General features: G+C 36.5%; 1 protein-coding gene across 2 annotated transcripts in view; it reads right to left on the reverse strand.

The window, feature by feature from the left end:
- Positions 1-22359, reverse strand: part of Rps6ka5 (ribosomal protein S6 kinase A5) — an 86734-nt gene that overhangs the window by 26479 nt on the left and 37896 nt on the right. For both annotated transcript variants that reach the window (XR_002025092.2, XM_019206367.1), the window contains exons 4-5: positions 18129-18212; positions 15569-15672 (exon numbers count right to left, since the gene is read on the reverse strand). Coding sequence is in view for 1 of the 2 variants with exons in the window: in XM_019206367.1 (XP_019061912.1) it covers positions 15569-15672; positions 18129-18212 (188 nt within the window). In the remaining variant the exon portion in view is untranslated. The remainder of the gene's footprint in view (positions 1-15568; positions 15673-18128; positions 18213-22359) is intronic.

Genomic DNA, 22359 nt, shown 5'->3' on the forward strand with positions numbered 1-22359 from the left:
AAGCCATGTGGTGAGGTGGGTACAAAGCGGGGCAAAACTCTAAGACCCAATGGAAAATTACAAGGAGGACATGAAGTGGGGCAAAACCAAGACCAACCAATAAGATTACAAGCACAGTCACCCAGGTAATACTGATTAAATGGGGGTCAAATGGGGGACCCAGTCACATAGCAATATACAATGATTTTCAGTAAGGCTGGGAATCAGGGATATTTCCTGGAAAAGCTGGGCTAAGACTTTGGTGGCCAGGTGACTGAAACCTATTTAGAATATCAATCACTGCTATTCATCCCCAGGGAAAGCACAAAGATATAGCAGTTTCTCTCCTTTTACAATTCTGACCTTCAGTGAATGTGTCTTGATTGTCCTCCCTGTTGGCTCCTTGAGGGCTGGCTACTTGAGGGTGGCCCTGTATAACTGCCTACAAGATATCTAATTAACTTACCAATGTGCAATACTACAGATTGAAGGCCTTTAGTTAAACCCTCTGTAGAGTAACTCTAACTGCTAATCACAACTATGACCCTCTTTGGCTGGAAGTAGGCAGAGGTGTCTTCGCCTTTTGCCCCCTCACAGCAGTTACGGGTACTTCTTCAGAGGGGGAAATAGTGCAGATAGGTAAGTTTTCTTATAATGTTTCCTAGAGGTGTACCAGGTTAAGATGAATGTGGCAGCTATGCCAGGTTGTTGGCAGCCAGCCTTGGAAGAGAGCCTCACTTTGCTGAGAAGTGAGCAGGCACACAGGCCCTGAGGGGTTTCTCTTCCAGGACTATATTAAGGACTTTGGGGAGCAGGAACTTGTGTGTTACTCTTCTCCCCAGGTAGTTGTAAGACACAATTGCTGTGCTGATTCCCATGCTGGGGTCATCCACACTCACTGCATGGTCTTCTCACTGTTGACTGAGTGTGTGTGTGTGTGCTCTGTGGGCTGGGAAGCCCTGCCAAGGTGGCCAGAGGGCCCCTGATGAAGCTGTTTGATGCCGTTATGCTGACACACTTCCCTGTCCTGCCCCCTCTATGGAGGGCAAGTAGCCCTGAGCTCTATAAAGGTAAATAACATTGGTGCCAGATTTCAGCTGTCTGTGGTATGTGCATGCGCATGCTGATCTGAACCTGGGGCCCCGCTGGCTGTCCAGAACAGGCAGTGCAGAGGTGGTGACGGTGGAGGTCTCCCATGGAACACCTGCCACAATAATACCAGAGCATCCTGCAGCAAGGACAGGGAGACATTTCTTGGCTATTGTTGCTACTTTACCTCCTCCAATTTGTTTGATTTCTGAACTGGTAAAAATCCCAAAAAATTGTTTTCCTTGCTTCAAAATGGATCTGGGAAACTCCAGAAATGGACTGCAATTAGGGCCAAATAAATCTTAGAGCCTTCTAGAAAACCAGAACAGGCTCTGAGTTGATACATCACATTCAACACTACATGTGTTATCATGTAGTTCAGGCAACAATCCTATTAAAGACCACTAGTATCATCCCTGTTTTATAGAGGACAAAAGAGTCATTTCAAAAAAAGCTAGAAAAGTAAACATTAATTAAAATTTCAACAAGACATTTTCAAATATTAGCGTGATTAATATTCGTGAGAATAAGACTATGACACAGCTAAGAACACTGTGAAAAAGAAAGCTGGGGATGATTTGCCTATTTATTAAAGTTTATTGTGAAGTAAAATTGTAAAAGTGAGGTTGTAGCAAAATAAATCAACAGTAAAATCAAGTGAACAGAAGAGACATCTTGAAAACATGTAGGCATTTATAAAACCTGGTGACCAACATACTATGTAAACTGGATTATTCAACAAATGAATCGAAAACCACCAAGACCCTGCTTTGCACCACAACACTAAACAAACTGAATGGATTGGCAGGTTACATGTAAAAAAAACCAAAATGAGTCCATAATAATGTAAAAATGAATACAAATATATTTCCTATTTCAGTTTCTGAAAATCTCTGTAGTAAAAGATATTCACAACTGATTAGCTTCAGATCTCACAGAAAGAAGGGTAAGGACACCAAGTTTAAGTTAAAGCTCTGATCAGAGAGGAAAGAGAGAAGGGCAGACAGACCACAAGCAAGGATGGTGAGATACGGTTCAGCCTAGGTGGTCTGTATGGGCGTCCACTGCAACTAATGTTTAGAAACTTTCATAATAAAATGTTTTAGAAAAAAATGAATCTATGAAACATTGTGCATGTGTTTTCTGTTAACTGAAATATACAATAACAAAGGTGTCTAGGAAAGCATCACTGACTTTTCACACAGCAGTGTTCACAAGAACAGGTCATGTTCCTTCCTCACCCCAATAAGGTCTTTATTCAAGGGTCACTTTTTCAGAGCAGACTTCCTAACCATTCTTCCCACTTTAGCTGCTTCCCCATCTTGGTTCCTTTACTGTTTTATTTTCTTCATGGTACATTATATATTTGTCTATTATTTCCCTCTCCCAAATAAAATGTAAGCTCTTAAAGAAGAAGGATTCTATTTTGTTTACTAACTTATTCCCTAGTTAGTGGATAAATAAGTGCCTAATGCTACATGCTACATCTTGCTCACTCGGCAGCTTTTCTTCCTCAGTTTCATGATGTACCTGTCTTTAGAGCATGCTACAGGTGGCACGTGTCCTAGCGCATCATTTGTTTGGTTCTATTTTTCTTACTTTTTTTTTTTTGGTACCAGGGTTTAAACTCAGGTCCTTGTGCTTGCGAGGCAGATAATGGAAACACTGAGCTACATCCCCGGCCTTGTGGTTCTATTTTTCTTCCATTTAAAAGTTTACAATCTTTCATCTTTCATCACTTTACGCTGTTGACTCTTTCTGGTTCTCCTATGATCTCAGAATTACAGAACTATTTATCTGTCATCCTAAATTAGAAAGAGCTTTCAGTAAACTTTCTGTACTCGAAATTTCACCCCAACACTACTGGAATAGTTAAGCATATTGTAGGATATTCATTAAGTAGTATACTATACACCCAGTGCTTACAAAGAATTTGTAATTAGAGAATGTTATGCCATAAACTTAAGCAAAAACAAATATAAAATCATGTTTTTAGTAATAACAACATCTTAGTAAAAAAGTAACATTAAAATATTAACAGGGCTTGTCTTTGGGAATTATTACAGACAGTTTTCCCCTTGTGAATGTTTTAAGCTATTATTTACATTACTTTTAGAATAGCGACAATGAAATGAACTTCATTTACAAATCACAAACCTACCGGCAGGAGCAGTGGAGAGGAAGAGGGTCTAGAAGCTCCTTCCTGTGCGTGGCCGCCTGGCAGCCGCGCATGCTCACCACCACCTGTGTGGCATTCTTTCCCCCTGGGCCCCAGCCTACACTGATCTGCCCAGTACACCTCTGGCAACCTGGTCCCCAAGGATCCACACTTCCTTTGCACTTTCACAGTATTCTGCTTGCCACTTATACAGTTGTCGAAACTCCCTGATGTAATGAATTCTCACGTATTTCTTCCACATCTTTGAATACACCATGTGTGTTTCCTTAGGACAAGGCTAGGCCATTATATTTCTCTTCCTTGTTAGGAGTCAAAAAACATTCAGCAAATACTCCACTGACGATAGAAACCAACTCCTCTGTCTGGAGGCCATTGCTTTGCAGTCCTTTACCTGAAATAAACATCTGCTGGGCTATGAACACCAACAGCAGCACAGACATAAGCATTCCCCAGGAGACCGCGTGAAGCAGCCTTCCAGTCACTTGGTACTGGACTCAGTCCAATCTCACAGCCGGTCTGCGCCTGCAGGCAAGCTGCTCCCCACTTTCTTCATTGTACAGTGCTACTACCTACTTTTCAGCGTTGGAAGGATTCCAGCCCAGAATGTGAGTGGGCTTCTCTGCACACAGCTTGGCATGCAGTGGTCCCTTCGGAGCAGTGCTGTGGGTGCAGTTGCAAAGGAGCGTGCCTTCCTCCAGCCACGGGTCTGGCTGCCCCAGAAGCAGAGTCCCAGCTCACTGTTTCCCTTTAGGTGTCATGGAGTATGTCCCTGGTCTGTGTAACCTGTTTCCCTAAGTCACACAGTTGAGTCTTTAAGAACAATAAAATGGGGCCATGGATTTAGCTCAGTGGTTCCACCGCCTGCCTTGCAAGTGCAAGGACCAGAGTTCGATCCCCGGTACCAAAAAAGAACAATAAAATGATCTGGGTGTGGTAGCGCATGCCTATAATCCCAACTATTTGGGAGTCTAAAACAGGCAGAATGTGAGTTAGAGGACACTTTGGGAAACACAGAAAGCCCCTCTCAAGAGAGAGACATGGGGTGGGGAAGTGAGGGAAGGAGGGAGGGAGAAAGAGAGAGACAGATTGCTATACGAGAGACTGAGTCTTTGGCCTGCTTTTGTGGAATCTACAACTATCCTCATATCTCACATGATTCCTAGGAAAGCCCAAGACAAGTCTTGTGCTGTGTGTAACATTTTGGTCAGTGATGGACTGAATACACAACAGTGATCCCACAAGATCGTACTGCCTCTTGTTTGTCTAAGTCTACTCTGTGATATTCCCACAGTGAGGAAATCTCTTAAGGATGTGCTTACTAAAACATCTCTCAGGACACAGTACAGCAATGTAGTCCTTTTCACACTCACATAAGGCATCTCGTTTCCCTCTCTGCCCAGGACACTGCCAAAGGTCTCTTGCTCCCACTGCCTGGGATGCCATATGCCATTGCTTCTGACATTCAAGGAGGAAAGCTCTGTTCCTTACAAAGTTAGGGGAACCAAAGATGTATGCATGATCTGGCACTGTACCGGAAATAACTATCTTTTCAACTTACAGCATCTTCCTAAAAGACCATGGTAGCTACTACCCTGAATTGCCTTCCTCTCTGTGGCTAAGGCTTCCTTTGTGCACCAAACTTGTGTGCCTGGGCTCCTCTCAGCCTCTCACACAGTTGAGATTCCTGGTTCAGTAGATGTTCCTGGACACACCTTAGGTGAAGGCACTCACTCTTGCTTTTATTGGCAAACATCACCCCCACAGGTTTCTCATGTGAAGCTCTTGCTTCCCTGACTTCTTGCTTATCAATATTAGAGTACCTCTTTCTAACTAGGGCACAATGATGGTGGCAAGAGAAGGTAGAGAACCCAGAACCTGGGGTGCCTTCGAGCAAAGCAGCTGCATGACATCAAGAGTGGCCATGTTTGGTGCCCACAGGAGAGAATTCAAAAAATTTCAGTTTGCTAAATGGATAATAGCCAGAGTCAGAGAAAAAGAGCTGAAGTACAGAGGCAAAACTCATCCCAGATGATGAAGGCTTTTGGGGGTCATGGACAACCATAAGCACATGAGAAATGCAGGTTGCTCCAGAGACCAAGAGTCATGAATCAGAGGGGCCAATGGCTTCTCCCCATGGCTCTTTTCCAGAATGTGAGGTGGAAAGCACAGGTATGGGCATGGTGGCATAAAAACCACTAGCTGCAAAGTGACCACATGGGGCCATTATCCTAGAAAGAGCAGAGGGCCAGGCCTCAGGTGGGAGCAGTGAAAGTGAGGGAGGCACAGGGGATGATAACCAGACTGGTACTGTTTCTGATGGACCTGCAGGCGGGTTATCTCGCCACTCCACACCCCTGGGCACCAGAAGCAGCCTTGCAGAACAACAGTAATGTGGCGTGATTCACCCCCAAGGGTGACCTGAGGAAGAGAGATTCTGAGCTGAGGCATGTGTGCTCCACTGGGTGGTGGTTCCACCCCCACCCCAACTCCCCTTTGGTTCCTGGATGCTGGACTGAAGCTGCAATTGCAACAAGTAGAAGAAAAGGTACTATCAGGTGGACAGTGATGGTGACAATGCTAATAGACCCTGGGAAGCAGAGAGGACAACAGTAGGTACAGAAATACCTACAATGAAGAAAGAGAAAAAAGGAACAGCAAATTGAGAATCAAGGAGGCCTTAGAAAATATACCAATGAAGAATTTCATCAGCCGGGTGTGGTGGCACATGTCTGTAATCCCAGCACTCAGGAGGCCAAGGCAGGAGGATCGCTGTGAGTTTGAGGCCAGCCTGGGCTATATATTGAGACCCTGTTTCAAAAAACTAAAAAATAAAACAAACAAACAACAAAACCACAAAATAATTTTATTGTAAGGACTCAAAAAGTGAGCCAAAGAAAAAAATAAATTTGAACTCTTCTTAAAATAAGGTAAAAATAATGATATTTATATTCTTTAAAAAAAAAACCATTTTCTTCTCATTTCCCAATATCTATTATCCACTTTGGCCTTTATTTACCCCCTTGGCTTCTCACAAACAGAGAAACAATGTGATATTTAAATATGTGTGTCTAATTTATTTTACTTAAGAGTATTGGAATGGGAAAAAAGAAGATATATCATGTACAGGTACAATTTCCCTAGGATGAATATTATCATTATGTGTATCTAAATATACCAATAAATGTTTTGCTTAAAAAAAAAGGAGTATGGTCTCAGGTGCATCTATTTACCTAGAAATATCTCAAATCTATCCTTCTTAATAGCAGAGTAGTACTCCATTATATATATATATACTATATACTATATATATATTACATCTTATTTATCCATTCATCCACTGATAAGCATTTCTTTATCCACTGGTCACTTACTGGGCATTTGGGCTGTTTCCAGGATTTAGCTATTTTACACTGTGCTGTTATAAACAAGGGGGAGCATATATCACTGTGGTATGATGCTTTTAACTCTTTTGGGAAGATAACAGAAGGGGAAAAATTGGGTCAAATGAACCCTCTAGTTTTAGATTTTTGAGGAGTCTCCACACTTATTCCCACAGTGGCTGCAGCAGCCTATACTCCCACCAACAGTGAAGGGTTACTTATTCCCCACAGCCCCTCCAGCATTTGTTATTGGTTGATTTCTTGATAAGAGTCATTCTTTCTGGGGTGAGATGGAATCTCAGTGTTGTTTTAATTTGCATTTCTTGAATGACCAGTGTTGTTGAGAGCACTTTTCACATATTTCTTTGCTGTTTCTACTTTTCATCTAAGAAGTGTCTATTTGTTTCAGATGCCCATTTTTGGATTAGGTCTTTAAATTTGGTGGTCTGATGTTTTTGAGTTCTTTATATATTCTAGATATTATTCCTTTGTCTGAGGAACAGCTAGCAAAAACTTTTTCCCACTCTGTGGTTTGCATCTTCACTCTGTTGGTGGTCTCTTTGGCTGTGCAAAAGTTTTTAAATGAGATACCACTTGCTGATTCTTTGTAATATTTCCTGTGAGATTGGGTTCTTTTTTCCCATAAAGCCTTGCCTACACCTATGTCTTTAAGAGTTCTACTTATTCTATCTTCCAGAAGATTTAGTGTTTGTTTTAATATTTAGATCTTTGATCCATTTTGATTTTAGTTTAGTGCATGGTGAGATAGGGGTTTAGGTTTAATCTTCAGCATGTGGAAAGCCAGCTTTCCAGCACCGTTTATTAAAGAGGCTGTCTTCCGGTGAAGGTGTTGGGCTCCTTTGTCAAAAATAAGGTGGTTGAGTGTCTTTGGAGTGTTTCTGCATCTTATGATCTGTTCTGCTGATCCTTTTTTTTGGGGCGGGGGGAGGTCCAGTACCATTCTGTTTTTATGGAAGCTTTGTAATATAATTTCAAGTCAGGGATTGTGATGCTTCAGCCTTGCCTTTGTTGCCCAGAATTGTTTTTGCTATTCTAGATCTCTTTGGGTTCCAAATGAATTTTAGGATTGTTTTCTCTAATTCTGTGAGGTATGCTATTGGTATTTTTATTAAGATTGCATTAAATGTGTATAACAATTTTGGAAATATGGACATTTTTACTATATTGGTTCTTCCTACTCAAAAACAAGGATTATCTTTCCATTTTTGGGTATTCTTTTTGGTCTCCTTTTTCAGAATACTGTAGTTTGTTGCTGTTGTTGTTTTTTTGTTTGGTGCCGGTGATTGAACTCAGGACTTTGCGCTTGCAAGGCAGGTGTGGTACCACCGAGCTAAATTCCCAATCCCAGAATTCTGTAGTTTTTAATGTAAAGGTATTTTTCTTCCTTTATCAGATTGATTCCTAAGTATATGACTTTTTTTATACTACATGAAAGGTATGGTTTCCTTAATTTCTCTCATTGAGTTTGTTATTCATGTACAGGAATGTCATTGATTTTTGAATGTTGACTTTGTTACCAAAGTTGGTTTTTAAATCTAGAAGTCTTTTGGAGGAGTTTTGGGGTCTTATATGTAGAGTATCATGTCATCCACAAATAATGATAATCTAATGTCTTCTTTTCCTATCCTTACTCCTTTTATTTCTTTCTCTTGTCTAATTGTTCTGGCTAATGTTTACAGAATTATATTGAATAGGAGTGCCAATAGTGTACACGTTGTCTTCTTCGTGATTCTAGAGTGAAAGTTTTTAGTTTTTGACCATATAGTATAATGTTGGTTGTTGGTTGTCATGGATGGCTTTTATCAGGTTGAGATAAAGACCATTTGTTCCAGTTTTCTGTAGGGTTTTTTATCATGAATGGGTATGGACTTTGTCAAATGCTTTTTCTGCTTCTACTGAGATGATCGTGTGGTTTTTGTCCTTGGTTTTGTTAATATGGTTTATTACATTCATTGATTTGCATATGTTCAACCATCCCTGAATCCCTGGGATGAATACTACTTGGACAGATTCCTAAATATGTATAAATTACCAAGCTGAATAAAGAAGATATAAAAATTCTACATAACTTAATATCAATGAAGCTGAAGAGATAATTAAAAATCTATCAACAAAGAAACTTAGAGATCCAATGCCACTACTCTCCAATTCTTTAATGAAATTGAAAGGGAAGCAATACTGCCAAACTCATCCTGGAAGCAAGCATTACTCTGATACTAAAACTGGAGAAGGATCCAACCAAAAAAGAGAACTACAGGCCAATCTCCCTCATCAATACAGATGCAAAAATTCTAAATAAGATACTGGCAAACAGTATACAAAAAATCATCAAGAAGATTATACACCATGACCAAGTAGTATACATTCTATGTTACTCCAAATTAAGATATCAACATAAAAATTTTTAAAACATTAATAAGTCTATTCAAGGTTATAATTGACAAATCAACGTTCTGTATTCAGAAGAATGTAGCAAGTCACACAACAACAATATGTTAAAATAATATCCTAAAGAGAAAAGTTCCCTGGAAGGATGTTAATAAGTTAATTACTCAAACCAATGGTTGGCAATCATTTTTGTGAAGGTCCCATGGTACGTAAACCTTGAAGAAACTCCCCAGTGATCACTGTATCATTGTATATTCAGCTCCTTTAGTGTGGACTCGGCTAAGCACCTTTATTACATTTGATATTACACCGCAGAGGACAGGTGTCCCTTGCATGATTAGGTTAAAAAATATTTCATCTTCCAAGCAGGCCCTCTATTGCCTTTGCAACTCACATACTTTGATGAAGTTAGTTGCCATGATCAAGAAGCCCACATGGCAAGGACCGGGGGGTGGTCTTTGGCTACCAGCCAGTAAGGATCTGAGACTCTCAGTCCAAAAATAGAAAGGAAACTGAAATTTGCCAACAAACACATGAATCTGGAGACAGATCCTTTCCAACTCAGCCTTGAGATAACATTTAGCTCAGCCTATGGGAGACCTTGAAGAAGAGGATCTAGCTCAGATTCCTTTCCTGATTCAAAGAAACTATAAGAAATGTTTTTTTGGTTTTGGTGCTAGAGACACAATTGGGGCCTTGTATATGCTAAGTATGTGCTCTACCACTGAGCTACTCCTCTACTGTGTATGCTGTTTCAAGCTACTAAGTTTTAGGCATAATTTGTTATTTGATGATGGATAATGAACAACTAATACAGAATCAGAGAAACAATTATTTTAGGCTTTCAAGCTTTATGGTTTCTGCCACAAGTATTCAACTCTGCTGTTGTAACATGAGCTGCCAGAGAAAATATGAGTGAACATGTCTTTGTGCTAATAAAACTTTACTGATGAGCACTAAAATCTGAATTTCAAATGATTTTCATATATCAGAAAATACTATCATTTGGCTTTTTCCCCAGCCATTTAAGCACAAAGGCCACAAAAGAACAAGCAGCAAGAAGAATTTGCAGGCTATTGTTTGCAAACTGCTGACTTAGACAGATAGTACTAACTAGAGCTCTGTTTAATACCATTACAAGTTTCCTTCAGTATCTGCAGGGTGTTGGTCCCAGAATCTTCATGGACATCAAAATCTGATGTTACTTAAGTCCCTTATATAAAATGACACATGAGCTTGAAAGTAGATCCTTTCCAATTAAGCCTTGATAAAAGCCTATGAGAGACCTTACAAAAAAGGCCCAAGCTAAGCTGTATCCTTTCTTCAACTGTAGAAATTATAAGAAGTGAGTTTTGGCTTTGGTGCTGGGCATACCACCAGGGCCTTACATGTGCTAAGCATATGACCTACACTTGTCCTCCCACACACTTTAAATCATCTCTAGGTTACTTATAACACCTAAAACAATGTAAATGCTATGTAAGTAGTTGTTTACTATATAATTTAGGGAATAATGACAAGAAAAATGCTTGTGTGTGTTCAGTAAAGATGCTACTGTCTTTGGCCTCCCCATACAGTACATGAAGGTGGCTTGAGGCAGACAATATTCCAACTGGAGTTCTAAAGAGAGTTTCACGGATCAGAGTAGTGCTCGGTGTGCACCAAGTTTAACTTTTTCTTTTTGGAATTCTTTTTGATCTGTGGTTGGCTGAATCCACAGATGTGAAACCTGCAGATAAAGAGGAATGACACTATTTTCATAAGACTGAGGCCTGGGCCAGGGATTTGGCTCAGTGGTTTCGCCACCTGCCTTGCAAGTGGCAAGGGTCCAAGTTTGATCCCTGGTACAAAAAAAAGATTGAGGCCTGGATTTATATAACATCATGTTTATAATAATAAAATAAAATATTAATAAAGTATATTTTCTTCATAGAAAACAAAATACCAAATGAATATCTCTTGGCAAATATTATCTACATTTCAAAGGCAGAAAAAGTGATACAAAGAAACAGGATGAAGGAAGAGCAGAAAATAAAACCTCTATGTCCTCATTCTCAGGCAAGGGGATACTCACTTATGGTTACAAAGCCCCAGGCAAGTAAAGTGTTCTACTCCACAGGAGCAGACAGAATGACCCCCTTGACAGGGGATCCCCTACCCCGTAGCCCATACCCTAAAAGAAGCAGCAGCTCTGCACAGGCAGGCAATACACAAGCAAGCAAAGACTATATCCCACGCATGAAATCAAAGTGAGAAACAGACTCACAGAAAAGCTAAGGAGGGATCATTCAAATCTATAATACTGACAAATTAAAATTTGAAATGGGACCTGGATAGGAGTAATCCAGAAATGATTTCAAAAGAAAACTTAAAGGAACTAGAAAGGTTTATCCAAGATAAAATTATCTTTAAATATCTACAGCAGTGTCAGGAAAGAAAGAAAAGAATTAGCCTATATTCCAAAGAGGATAGGATGGATTAAAAAAAATGACATTTATACCTAAACCCAAAGGCGTCATATCTTAAAAAATGACTGTTACTGTATTATCTAAACTCTGGATTAACATGCTGAGATGAGGGGAAAATGATTTGGGTTTATCTTAAGGGGGGAAAAACCCTATACAACTCAAGTTGATCAATAATGAACAGGGCTTCCTTGAACAACTGGGACTTTCACAACAGTTTCTTACACAACAGCACCACCCTTTCTAAAAGGGCACGTGAGCATCAGGAATCCTCAAAGAGGAAGAGATGCTAACTTCCTGGAGAAAGTTACACTCTAAATCTTCTTCTCATTTTAAGTTTTTATTATATTTTGAAATTTGATATGTCATCAAAACATTTTTATTCTGATTTCAGACTACCTGCAGACAATAATGGTTCATTATTTTGAAACAGAAATACGCATGGCTCAGGGAGGATCATAATAAGTAAGGAGTGGAAGGGTTCAAAAAGCCTTAGCTAATTAAGACATCTAGTGATGAGCTAATGACACACTTGTTTGAATGATGCATACTTTAGGAAGACCAGACTATCAAAGATTTTATGCTAGAAAAGTAATCAAAATAATTATCTTGAAAAGAAAAGGTAGGGTAAGATAATTATAGTTGTTACACTGTTTATAAATTTTAGTCAGGCAAACCCTTACAGAATCACAGGTTAACATCGGGGTTTAAACAAATTATGAACATGGCAAAGTAGATAATTAACTGATTAGAAGGAACAAATCTTATCTAAATTCTTGAGAAGTATATTTGCTCTAGTTTTAAGATTTTAGACAATCTGAGTCAGGCTTTCTTTTTCTTCTTAAATCCAGAATGCCAACTGGTTGATATAAAGGGAATGAAAGTAATTTAAATTTGAGTATTGCTTGGCTCAGAATAATTCTGCTATCATAAGCAATATACTTCTCTCTCCAGGCAGACCAGCAATGGAAAGGAAAATTATAAAAAGAAGATGCTTGTGTATGTGGAGTAAGAACGATGGGAATTAGAGAAGCCATCATTTATTGCCGTTAGGCTAAGGCCACCCTTGCCACCTGTCACCATGAAGGACACGATTTTCCAACTGGATCCAAATTCTCAAGACTATGGCCAAGGTCTCCTATAATTCTGAGGCATTTTCAAACTGTCAAAAATCTATTTAAAATAAAATTGTATTTAGAATTTTTCATAACAGGTATAATTTAACTCTAAATTTATAAAAAAATTCCTGTTAACTTAATTTGGGCATTACATAAATTGAAATACTTAGAAATTATTTAGTTCCTATGCTATTCTGATCTATATTCTGATGTTATATATATTCAAATTTAAATTTTACTAATGTATAGTTGGTATGTAATAAACTTCCTACATGACGTATAGTTTGATAAGTTTAGACATATGGATATACCTTTGAAACTATTACAATGAAAATATAAATATATCTGTTACCTTCCAAAGATTTCTCATGTTCCTCTGTGATCTTTCCTGTCACAGTTCCCCAGCAACTGCTATTTTGCTTTCTATCTCTATGGATTGTCTTTTCCAGAGTTGCAATCATACAGTGAACACTGTATCACCTGCAGTCTTCCATGCAGTGTAATTACTGTGAGATTCACCCATGTTGTACATATTAATCAATCATATATTTTTCCTCCTAAGAAGTAGTCCATTTGTATAGATAAACCACAAACTGTTTAACCACTTATTTGCTGACAGACGTCTGGGTTATTTCCAGGTTATGCTTTTACAAGTAAAGTTGCTGTAAATATACGTGTACAAGTATTTATATGGACATGTTTTTATTTTCCTTGACAATTATCTAGGAGTAGAATGGATGAATCACACAGCAGGTGTTTAACTTTTGACAAAACTGCCTATTTTCCGAAGTTGTACCATTTTACATTTTCTCCTGCGTTGTAGGAAAATACCAGCTTCTGCACATCTTTATCAGCACTTGGCACAGTCTCTTTAAATGGTTAACATTTTAGTGAGCACATAGTGCTATTTCATTGTGGTTTTAATGTGTATTTTCTTAAAGGCTAATGATGTTGATCATCTTTTCATTGGCTTATTTGCTTGCCCACCCACATATCTTCTCTGGAGAAATGTCTGTGCAAATCTTCTGTCCCTTTAATAATGAGGGTGTTTGTTTTCTTAAATTTTCAGAGTTCTTTGTATATTCTGGATACGAGTCCTTGAAAAGATACGTACCTTAAAGTTTGACCCTAATTGGAGGCTTGTTTTTTCATTCTCATAACAGTTTCAAAGAGCAGAAATATTTAATTTTGATGTAGTCCAATTTACCACTTTTCTTTTATAAGCTGTCCTTTTGTGTCACATCTAAGAAATATTCACCTAACTCATGCTCACAAAGATTTTAAGTTTTCTTCTAAAATTTTTAACATTTTAGGTTTTAAATACACATTACCTATGATACACTTTGCGAAAATTTTTCTATATGGTAGGAATATGTAACTCCATTTTTTTCCATCCAGGTATCAATGGTTCCAACACTGTTTCTTGAAAAGGCTACTGCTTTCTTCACTAAAGTGATTTTTGCACCTTTATAAAAAAATCTATTATATACATGAGCATAGTTCAATTTCTGGACTGTATTGTGTTCCATTTGTCATTTATCTATCTTGATACCAAATCTACAGTGTTTTAATTGCTATCACTTATAAGTTTTGAAATGAACTTTGTCCTATTTCTGCAAAGGTCATTTGGTTTGCCACTTGAATTGTGGAAGCAGGTTGTAAGTTTCTACTGAAGAGAAAAAGGATGCTGAAATTGTGACTGTATTGAATTTACAGATCAATTTGGAGAAAAACAACATCTTAACTGTTCTGAGTAGCTCCTTCATGTGTGTGTTTATCAATATTCAACTAACTATGCCTGCAAATCTCTGCCCTTCCCTCTGTGCAGCTCTCTTCTCTGACACTCTGGCCTGCAAACTCTAGCTGCTTTGGGCTTCCTGGACTTCCAGTTTCATCTCAGTTGTACCTGGGCTTCCCCTACCTATCTTGCAGCCTGGGAACTCTTTGAAGGCTGCTATCTGGGGCAATCACAGGGCTCATTACATTAAATTTAGGCCTCTCAAGAAGCACTGTTCTTGGGGCTGGAGATTTAGCTCAGTTGTTTTGCCACTTGCCTCGCAAGCACAAGGCCTTGAGTTTGATCCTCAGTACCAAAAAAAAAAGAATCACTGTTCATTGTCAGATAACCAATGTTCTCAATCTGTGGTTTCACGTATTTTGTCCATTGTTAAAATCTTGGTTGAATGACTAGTTGGCCCCTGTTATTCTATCTTTATTAGAAGTCCAATCTCCACTTTTAATTTTTAATGACAAATCTGTTCTTGATGTTATAAAATTCAAGTAAAAATGAGACAAAAACATAAACAGTAATTAGTATAATGCTGCTCACTATTCATTCCCTGGTTCATTAGTTCATTTTATACCCCAAGTATTTATGGGATTCTATTTAGTCAGTACTGGGGTATCAAAGCCAGATATGTCCCTTGCTCTCACAGAGCTTATAGTCTAGTGGGACAGACAGACATTAATAAATAATTATAAACAAAAAATGTGATGCTGTGACATTTGCTATCAAAGAACAGAACAATGCCAGAGAACCTGGGTATTTGTTTATAGAGCCTACATTCATAAACTGCAAATAGCATTACTGTTTCTTTAAATTAAAGTCACAAAGAAGTTGTATTATATACACAAGGAATCAGAAGTATTTATTATATAAACTTCTCAGCACATGATGTACCTAGCAGTAGGTATGAGACAATATGCTAAGTGCTTTGGAGTACAAAAAAATTACAACATTATCCCTGTAAAATTTGAGATCTAATTTAGTCCATAAAGTACAAAAGAAGAGGAAAGTTGTATTTATATCTTGTATGAATATAAATGAAAATTTACCAGTTAAGTAACATTGTGTCTATCCCTGTTTTAAATTTTTTTCATCAGCCTAACTGCAAAAATGTGATCAGTTCCATTGAGAAAACAACACCTTTTTTTCATATAAAGTCTTACCTAGATATCTCAGCTTGGGAATTTTTTTCTCCATCAACAGTGAAAGGAGATGCTCCGGTTAGTAACTCGTACATTAGAACACCTAAACTCCACCAATCAACTGCCTATAAAACAATAATAATTTCATTTTGTAGAGTTATCAACTGAAATATATTTTACAAGAAAAAATGAACAAAATAAAGCTAAATATTTGAAAAACATTTTACCAAGTAGGTTGTGTACAAAGCTTTCTGTGCAAGGATACTAAACTAGCATATGCAAGAAAGACACTTAACAAATATCCTTAGCCTTAGCAGCAACAGAGTTTTAATCATCTCCTAAACTAGTTACAGTTTTTACCTTTTAATCAAACATTTTTATCTTGAAATAATTTTTTTCTCTTTTTCGTTTTTTTGAGACAGGATCTTGCTTTACAGTTCAAGGCTGGCCTTGAACTCAGGATGCAGCCCAGGCTGACCTTGAATGTGTGGCAATCCTCCTGCCTCAGCCTCCTGAGTACTGGGATCACAGGTATGTGCCACCATGCCTGGCTTAAGTTTTCATTAATTTTAAGTTGGTGAAAATAGTTGGATTTAGGATAGGGGGAAAAGTGTCAATCAGCCTTTTTATTAAACATTCAGGTACAAAGAATCATATGAAATTCCTTAATCACAGAAAAAATTTAAAAATCTCATTCAGGGTTATTGTTTTTATAATCTCCAAAGTCAAATTCACTTGTAGAACCTAACAAAAATCTGAAAGTATTCACTGATGGAAGGGTACATTAACAGAAAATAAAATGTGCTCTAAAGTGGTAATCCATTTATGAATGCAGTTGTTTGAACTGAGACCATAATGAATTATCAATGACTTAAAGCATTTTGATATATTTAAAATTAGCCATTTTGTAATTAGGCAAATCAAAATTTCAGTAAGTTGAATATATGAATCTATACCAATGAGAAATACCAACTGGTTGATAAAATTTTAAATCATCTGCCTCCAAATTCCAGGATCAAAGTTTCAGAGCTAAAGCAAAGTATGAACCTAGAATTATTTTAAAGAAAATACAGAATACTGAATATATAAAATAAGATCAGGCAGATTGAAAGCATGAGAGAAAAAATATTTATTGAATGCTTCCTTCATACTAGGCACTGTGATAAGCACTTGGCATTCATTACCTCATTTAATTCACTCAAAGTTATTAGGTGTTCCATGTTTGAGAAAGAACACTGACTAGCTATATCCTGTGCCCTAGGTATATAGAAATTGTAGTATTAATATGAGGTTTTCTTATCTGAAAATTAGCCTCATCACATCTCAAAAGATAATGGTCAAATTTTAAGGTACAAATTCCTCAATCACTTCAAAGAATACCATGAAACAAACTAAACCCATAATTTCACTCTACTCCTCACAGTGGGGACTCCACTGCATTGACTCAGGGTGCTCAGAATGAAGCACTGTTGGCTTGAAGCCTTGCTCTGAGGCAGGTAAATACATGGTTAGTCATTAGAAAGGAGAACAAAGATTCTCTGCAGCCAGGCATTTGGACTGCACATGTAGCCTTCTGGAAGAGGGTGAGGGAGATGAGAAGATGAATAAAAAAGCCAGAATTTCTTATTTGGAGAAAGTTATTGATAAAGGAAAAATGTTAAGACTGAGTAAATTTTTTTACCCTCTAATACGGCAAGGAAAAAAAGACTTGATTTTGTAACATAATTACTTAGAAAACTTCTTCTAAAATCTTCATTTTTCACATACAAAGGGGAGGGAAAAGGCCAAAAAATTGAGCTTTTTAGAAGTTTAGGAAAGGAGACAAGCTTGAACATAGAATTTTTTTCTTCTTGCAAGTGTTGTTAAATGTTTATTTTTGTTGGGGAATCAACAAAGTCATCAGTATTTCCATAAAGTTAAAAGCAGAAATTGGGAATAAGAAAATAAGAGTGATTCCCTTTCCAAAGATCTCTCAAAGACCAATTAGAGAACCGATAGTAACTAAAGATGGTACATATGACTATATATTTCTGTGTGTCCTTCTACCAGAAATTAGCCATATCAATAAAGCACTGTCAAAAGTCATTCACCAAGACTGAGACAGGCAGAAGGTATACAATTTATATATTCCACAACATCTCTGTACTGCACTGCACTGCAGTTCAGTTGAACCCAAAAAGACCAAGCTTCCATGCAACAGAAAAAGAATGACTTCTTAAAAAACTGAAGTCATAGTTGGCACTTTGCTTAAGCTATGGGCCCATTTAATGGAAATAGATAAAAACTATTTGAAGAATTAGCTTTGAAGTTTAAACTCCAAGTAGAGCGTTATTCTATAAAAGAAATAAAAATTCTCACCAAAACAACCTTAAAAAAGAACTCTAGAGTGTCATAACTTTTCTATTATCTTTTTCCTCTAAAACTCTAGTGCTCATAAATGTGTTCAGTTATACAAAATAAAAGAGAAAAACACCACCTCCAGCAAGAGGGTTCTGTTGAAGACTGTACCTAGTTATCAAGTGGGATCCTTATGATACACTGTATGGAAATAATAGAAGGAAGTACCAAAATTAGAACATACCTTGTCATGTCCCGAATCTCCCCCTCTGACAATATCTGGTGCCATGTATTCGATAGTTCCACAAAAGGAATATGCTCTTTCAGTCTTGAATAAACAAACAAAAAAGGTGTTTGATTTCAAGCTAGCATGACAAGTGCCCAAAGGAGAAAGTTAATAATACAGGTCACTAGTTGAGACAAAAAGCAGTGGTAGGGATCTGCTTGACAGGCCCTTTCTTCACCAGGACAAACCATCACCTACACAGTGTGAGTTCGGGGTAAGCGTCTTCTCAGAAGGACTTCTCATGCCTGGAACTCTACCACCATCCATCCATCCATCCATGAGTCCATTTATTCATGCGTCTTCATTTTCTTGTTTATCTTTTGGCATATACATATTTCAGTTATTGGTTTCTTTAACCACTCATTTTTTTTTTAGGAATGCATACCGTCCCAAGAGGTTAACATGAATTGTCTAATACTTTGGTAGGAGTGATTTTATTTCCAGGTAGGTAGGACTGGAAAAACACTGGGAAAATTGAAGGAGGAAGATCAAATGCTGAGGAAGAACAAGGAACTAAAAAATGAAAAGAGGATGAAAAAATTTTCTTTTTCTACCTAATCATCTTGCATAGGTTTGGTACTATTAATGGTATATTTAAGAGATGATGAACAAAATTGTCTTTAAAAAGTCAGACTGTGTCTTAAGGATAGTTGTTTCTCTTTCACAGAACTTGAAAATTCAAAAGGGCTAACTTAATATATCAGGCCTAAAGGTTAATTTAAAAAATTTAACTGATTTTTTTAAATGACCCACTAACTCATCCCAATGTAATAAAGGAAAATAAATATGTAAGCTGTTATATATACATTTTGAATAATGAAAAGTGAATTCCTCCTTAATACATGTTCATATGGCTATCTCTGAAACATTCAAGGGTAGTTTGGCGCCATTAAAATATTTCACAAGACTATTTTACAAAATGAATATTTCTTACAGAAAGCTTTCTAGTTTACATTTTATTCTTTCATTAGCAAGATTTTAAGAAAAAAATTCCTTTTTATTACCATTTTTAACAAAAAAGATTAATGTCACAAGAGTGGTAGAAATCCTATTTTATTGACTCAACATCAAACAAGCCCACAGAGATGACTGTAATGCATTCATTTAAACACAATTTAAAACTATTAATTGAAATATATACACACATAAATAAAAACAAAAGTAGTATGGCTTATGATTAATTTCCTTTTTTGTAACAATCTGTATACACTGAAAGATTATTATTGCCCCTATAAACTAAAATAAATATTCAAATATGCCTAGTATAGGAAATTTTCTTTTTTGTTGGCTGGTAGAATAATGCTATTGAATAGTTCATATAAATCATATATCACATGTCATTTTCTCTCTGCTTTATCACATCAGGAGTAAATGCAAATGCTGTGTAAACTACTGAAATGTCTGATGTTAAATAAATTGATTTGACTTAAATTTGTGTACAAAAGGCAATGAATTTTAAACATTTTATTGGACATGATCAGACAAAAGAATGAATATTAGGAAGCATTCATCCATTCACTGAATTATTAAAAGAGAAATACTTCAAAATAAATTTTAAAAACCTCCAAACTTCTTAAAACTAAGTGCTTTTAATAAATACATTACTTATTATGCATTAGTTCCTTTCAGATTTAAGCAAAAATCAATGTATAATGAAAATATAGAATCACATAAAATTTACTTGTCACTTGATGTCATCTTCAAAGATACCTTTAAGAAATTGTTTAAACATCCTACCCTGAATCGAGTTTTGCTATAATAAAAAAATAATAATTCTCTAAACTATGAATAAAAAAATGAAGAGTTCTGAGGTGTTGCTTTTCTAATTTTTATTTATAAAACGAATACAAATATAAATTTCATTTAGCCAGCTTCAAGTCACATATCTTGAGATTATGTAAATTTTTTTCGCAGTAGGAGACAATGATTAAAAATTTCAAATTAAAACTCATGAAGGGCTGGGGATTTAGCTCGCAAGAACAAGGTCCTGAGTTCGATTCTCGGTACAAAAAAACTCATGAAAATCTGGAGTCTCTTCCCCAAGATACTAGATATTTCTCAATAAGTTTGGTTTTTAAAGTATATTAAATATATATATATTATTTATTTTAACTAATTCAGAGCCCAAGGAAAAAATAACAATGAGTGTTAAAATAACAATGGAAATATTAACAATAAGAACTTGTGGAATATAACTAAAAGCTGTTCTTAGAAATCCATAGCTTTATTTAAAAAATATTAAACATATGTGAGCTAGGTGTCCAATTCCAAAGTTTAGAAAAATGACAAAAGAAACAAAGTAAAAGGAAGAAAGGAACTGGTCAAAGAAATGGAGAAAAAAATTGATACATCCGACAAACACTGTTACAAAAGACTAATAAAATTGACAAAACTAGAAAATTTATCAAGGCAGTAGGAGAAAGGTAAGAGGAATGTCTTACTATAAAGCTAAAGGCTTTAAGATATTTTGATTTTGATATATGGAGAAGCAAAGTGACAAATGGAATTAATGGATGGCCTAGAAATAGACTCATGAGAACACATACCCTGGTTGTATAAGTTGTATTTCCAGTCATCAGACAAAGAAAGAATTAACTGAATGAGCACTTAAAAGGGAATTGGGTTATCTACATAAAAAAATAAGACTCCCACTTTATACACTAAGAATAAGACCAAAAACTATGGAACTAAGAAAACATGGGGGAGAGCTGTGTGACTTTGGACGTAGCAGTGAATTTTTTGGATATGACACCAAAAGCACAGTCAATGAAACCAAAGACAAAACAAGTGGGGCTATATTAAACTCAAAAACTCCTGTAAATTGAAAGAAACAGGCTGAAAAGGAACCTACAGAATGGGAGAATTTATTTATAATCATATATTTGACAAAGAATTAAAGAACTTCTAAAAAAAATCAACAAAGAAACGACCTATCAAAAAGTAAGCAAAGGACTGACAGGCATTTCTCCAGATAATACATGAATAGCTAATACCATATAAGAAGACACTCAACATCACTAATCATTAGAGAAATGTAAATCACAATTACAATGAGATACCATGGTACACACAGTAGGATAGCCACTATAAAAAGACAACAGAAAGTAACAAGTGTTGGCAAGGATACAGAATGCCTGGAATCCTTGTGCATTTTTGGTGGGAATGAAAATGGTGCATCTGCTATGGAAAACAGCATGGAGGTTCCTCAAAAAATTAAAAATAGATTTCCAATATGATACAGTAATCTCACTTCCTGGTATATACCCAAATCAGGATCTGCAGGTATCTGTAGAACCAATATTCACTGCAGCATTATTAACAGCAGCTAAGAGGTGAAAGCAATCCAAATGTCTATCAAAGAATGAATGAATAAAGTGTGTGTGTGTGTGTGTATATATAAGGAAATCTTGTCACATGCTACAACATAGATTAACTCTGAGGATATTATGCTAAGTGAAATAAGCCAGTCACAAAATGATATATGCTATATGATTCCACTTACATGAGGCATCTAAAACAGTCAAATTCAGACACAGAAAATAGAATGGAGGTTGTTAAAGGCAGAGAGAGGGGGAAGTGAGTTGTATCTCATGGGCATTGAGTTTCAGTTTTACAAGATAAAAAAGTTCTAGACAGCTGTTGTACAACAATATGAATGTCATGAACATTACTCAATTATAGACTTAAAAATGGTTAAGACAGTAATTTGACAATAATCAAAAGTTAAAATGATTTGGGCAGGGGATTTAGTTCAGTGGTTCTAGCGCCTGTCTCGCAAGCACAAGGATCCGAGTTCGATCCTGGTTACCAACCAATCAACCAATAAACAAACAAAACTTAAAAGATTCAATGAATATAAACCCTAACAGAAAAATTAGATCTAATGATAGTAAAATGTCAATCTGACAATAGAAAGAAAAGGAAGACTACTGAAAAAAGTTAAAGATTTGGCACAAAGATTTGAAAAAGAAATTCAGAAAATATACAATTATGGATGAGTGTCTAGAATAGTTAAAGTATGCCAACAAATCAATAACATGAGAAAAAATACAACACTGTGATAGAGAAAACACAGAAACAACTTAAATTTATCTCACTAGAAGAATAAACGCATATAAAAGAATATTATTCAGCAGCATAAATAAAACATTTCAACTTGAACAAGTTCCAAAAAAAAAAAAAAAAAAAA

Source organism: Fukomys damarensis, unplaced genomic scaffold (genome assembly GCF_012274545.1).
Source record: "Fukomys damarensis isolate Sample0158 unplaced genomic scaffold, DMR_v1.0_HiC HiC_scaffold_21, whole genome shotgun sequence".
Lineage (NCBI taxonomy): Eukaryota > Metazoa > Chordata > Mammalia > Rodentia > Bathyergidae > Fukomys > Fukomys damarensis.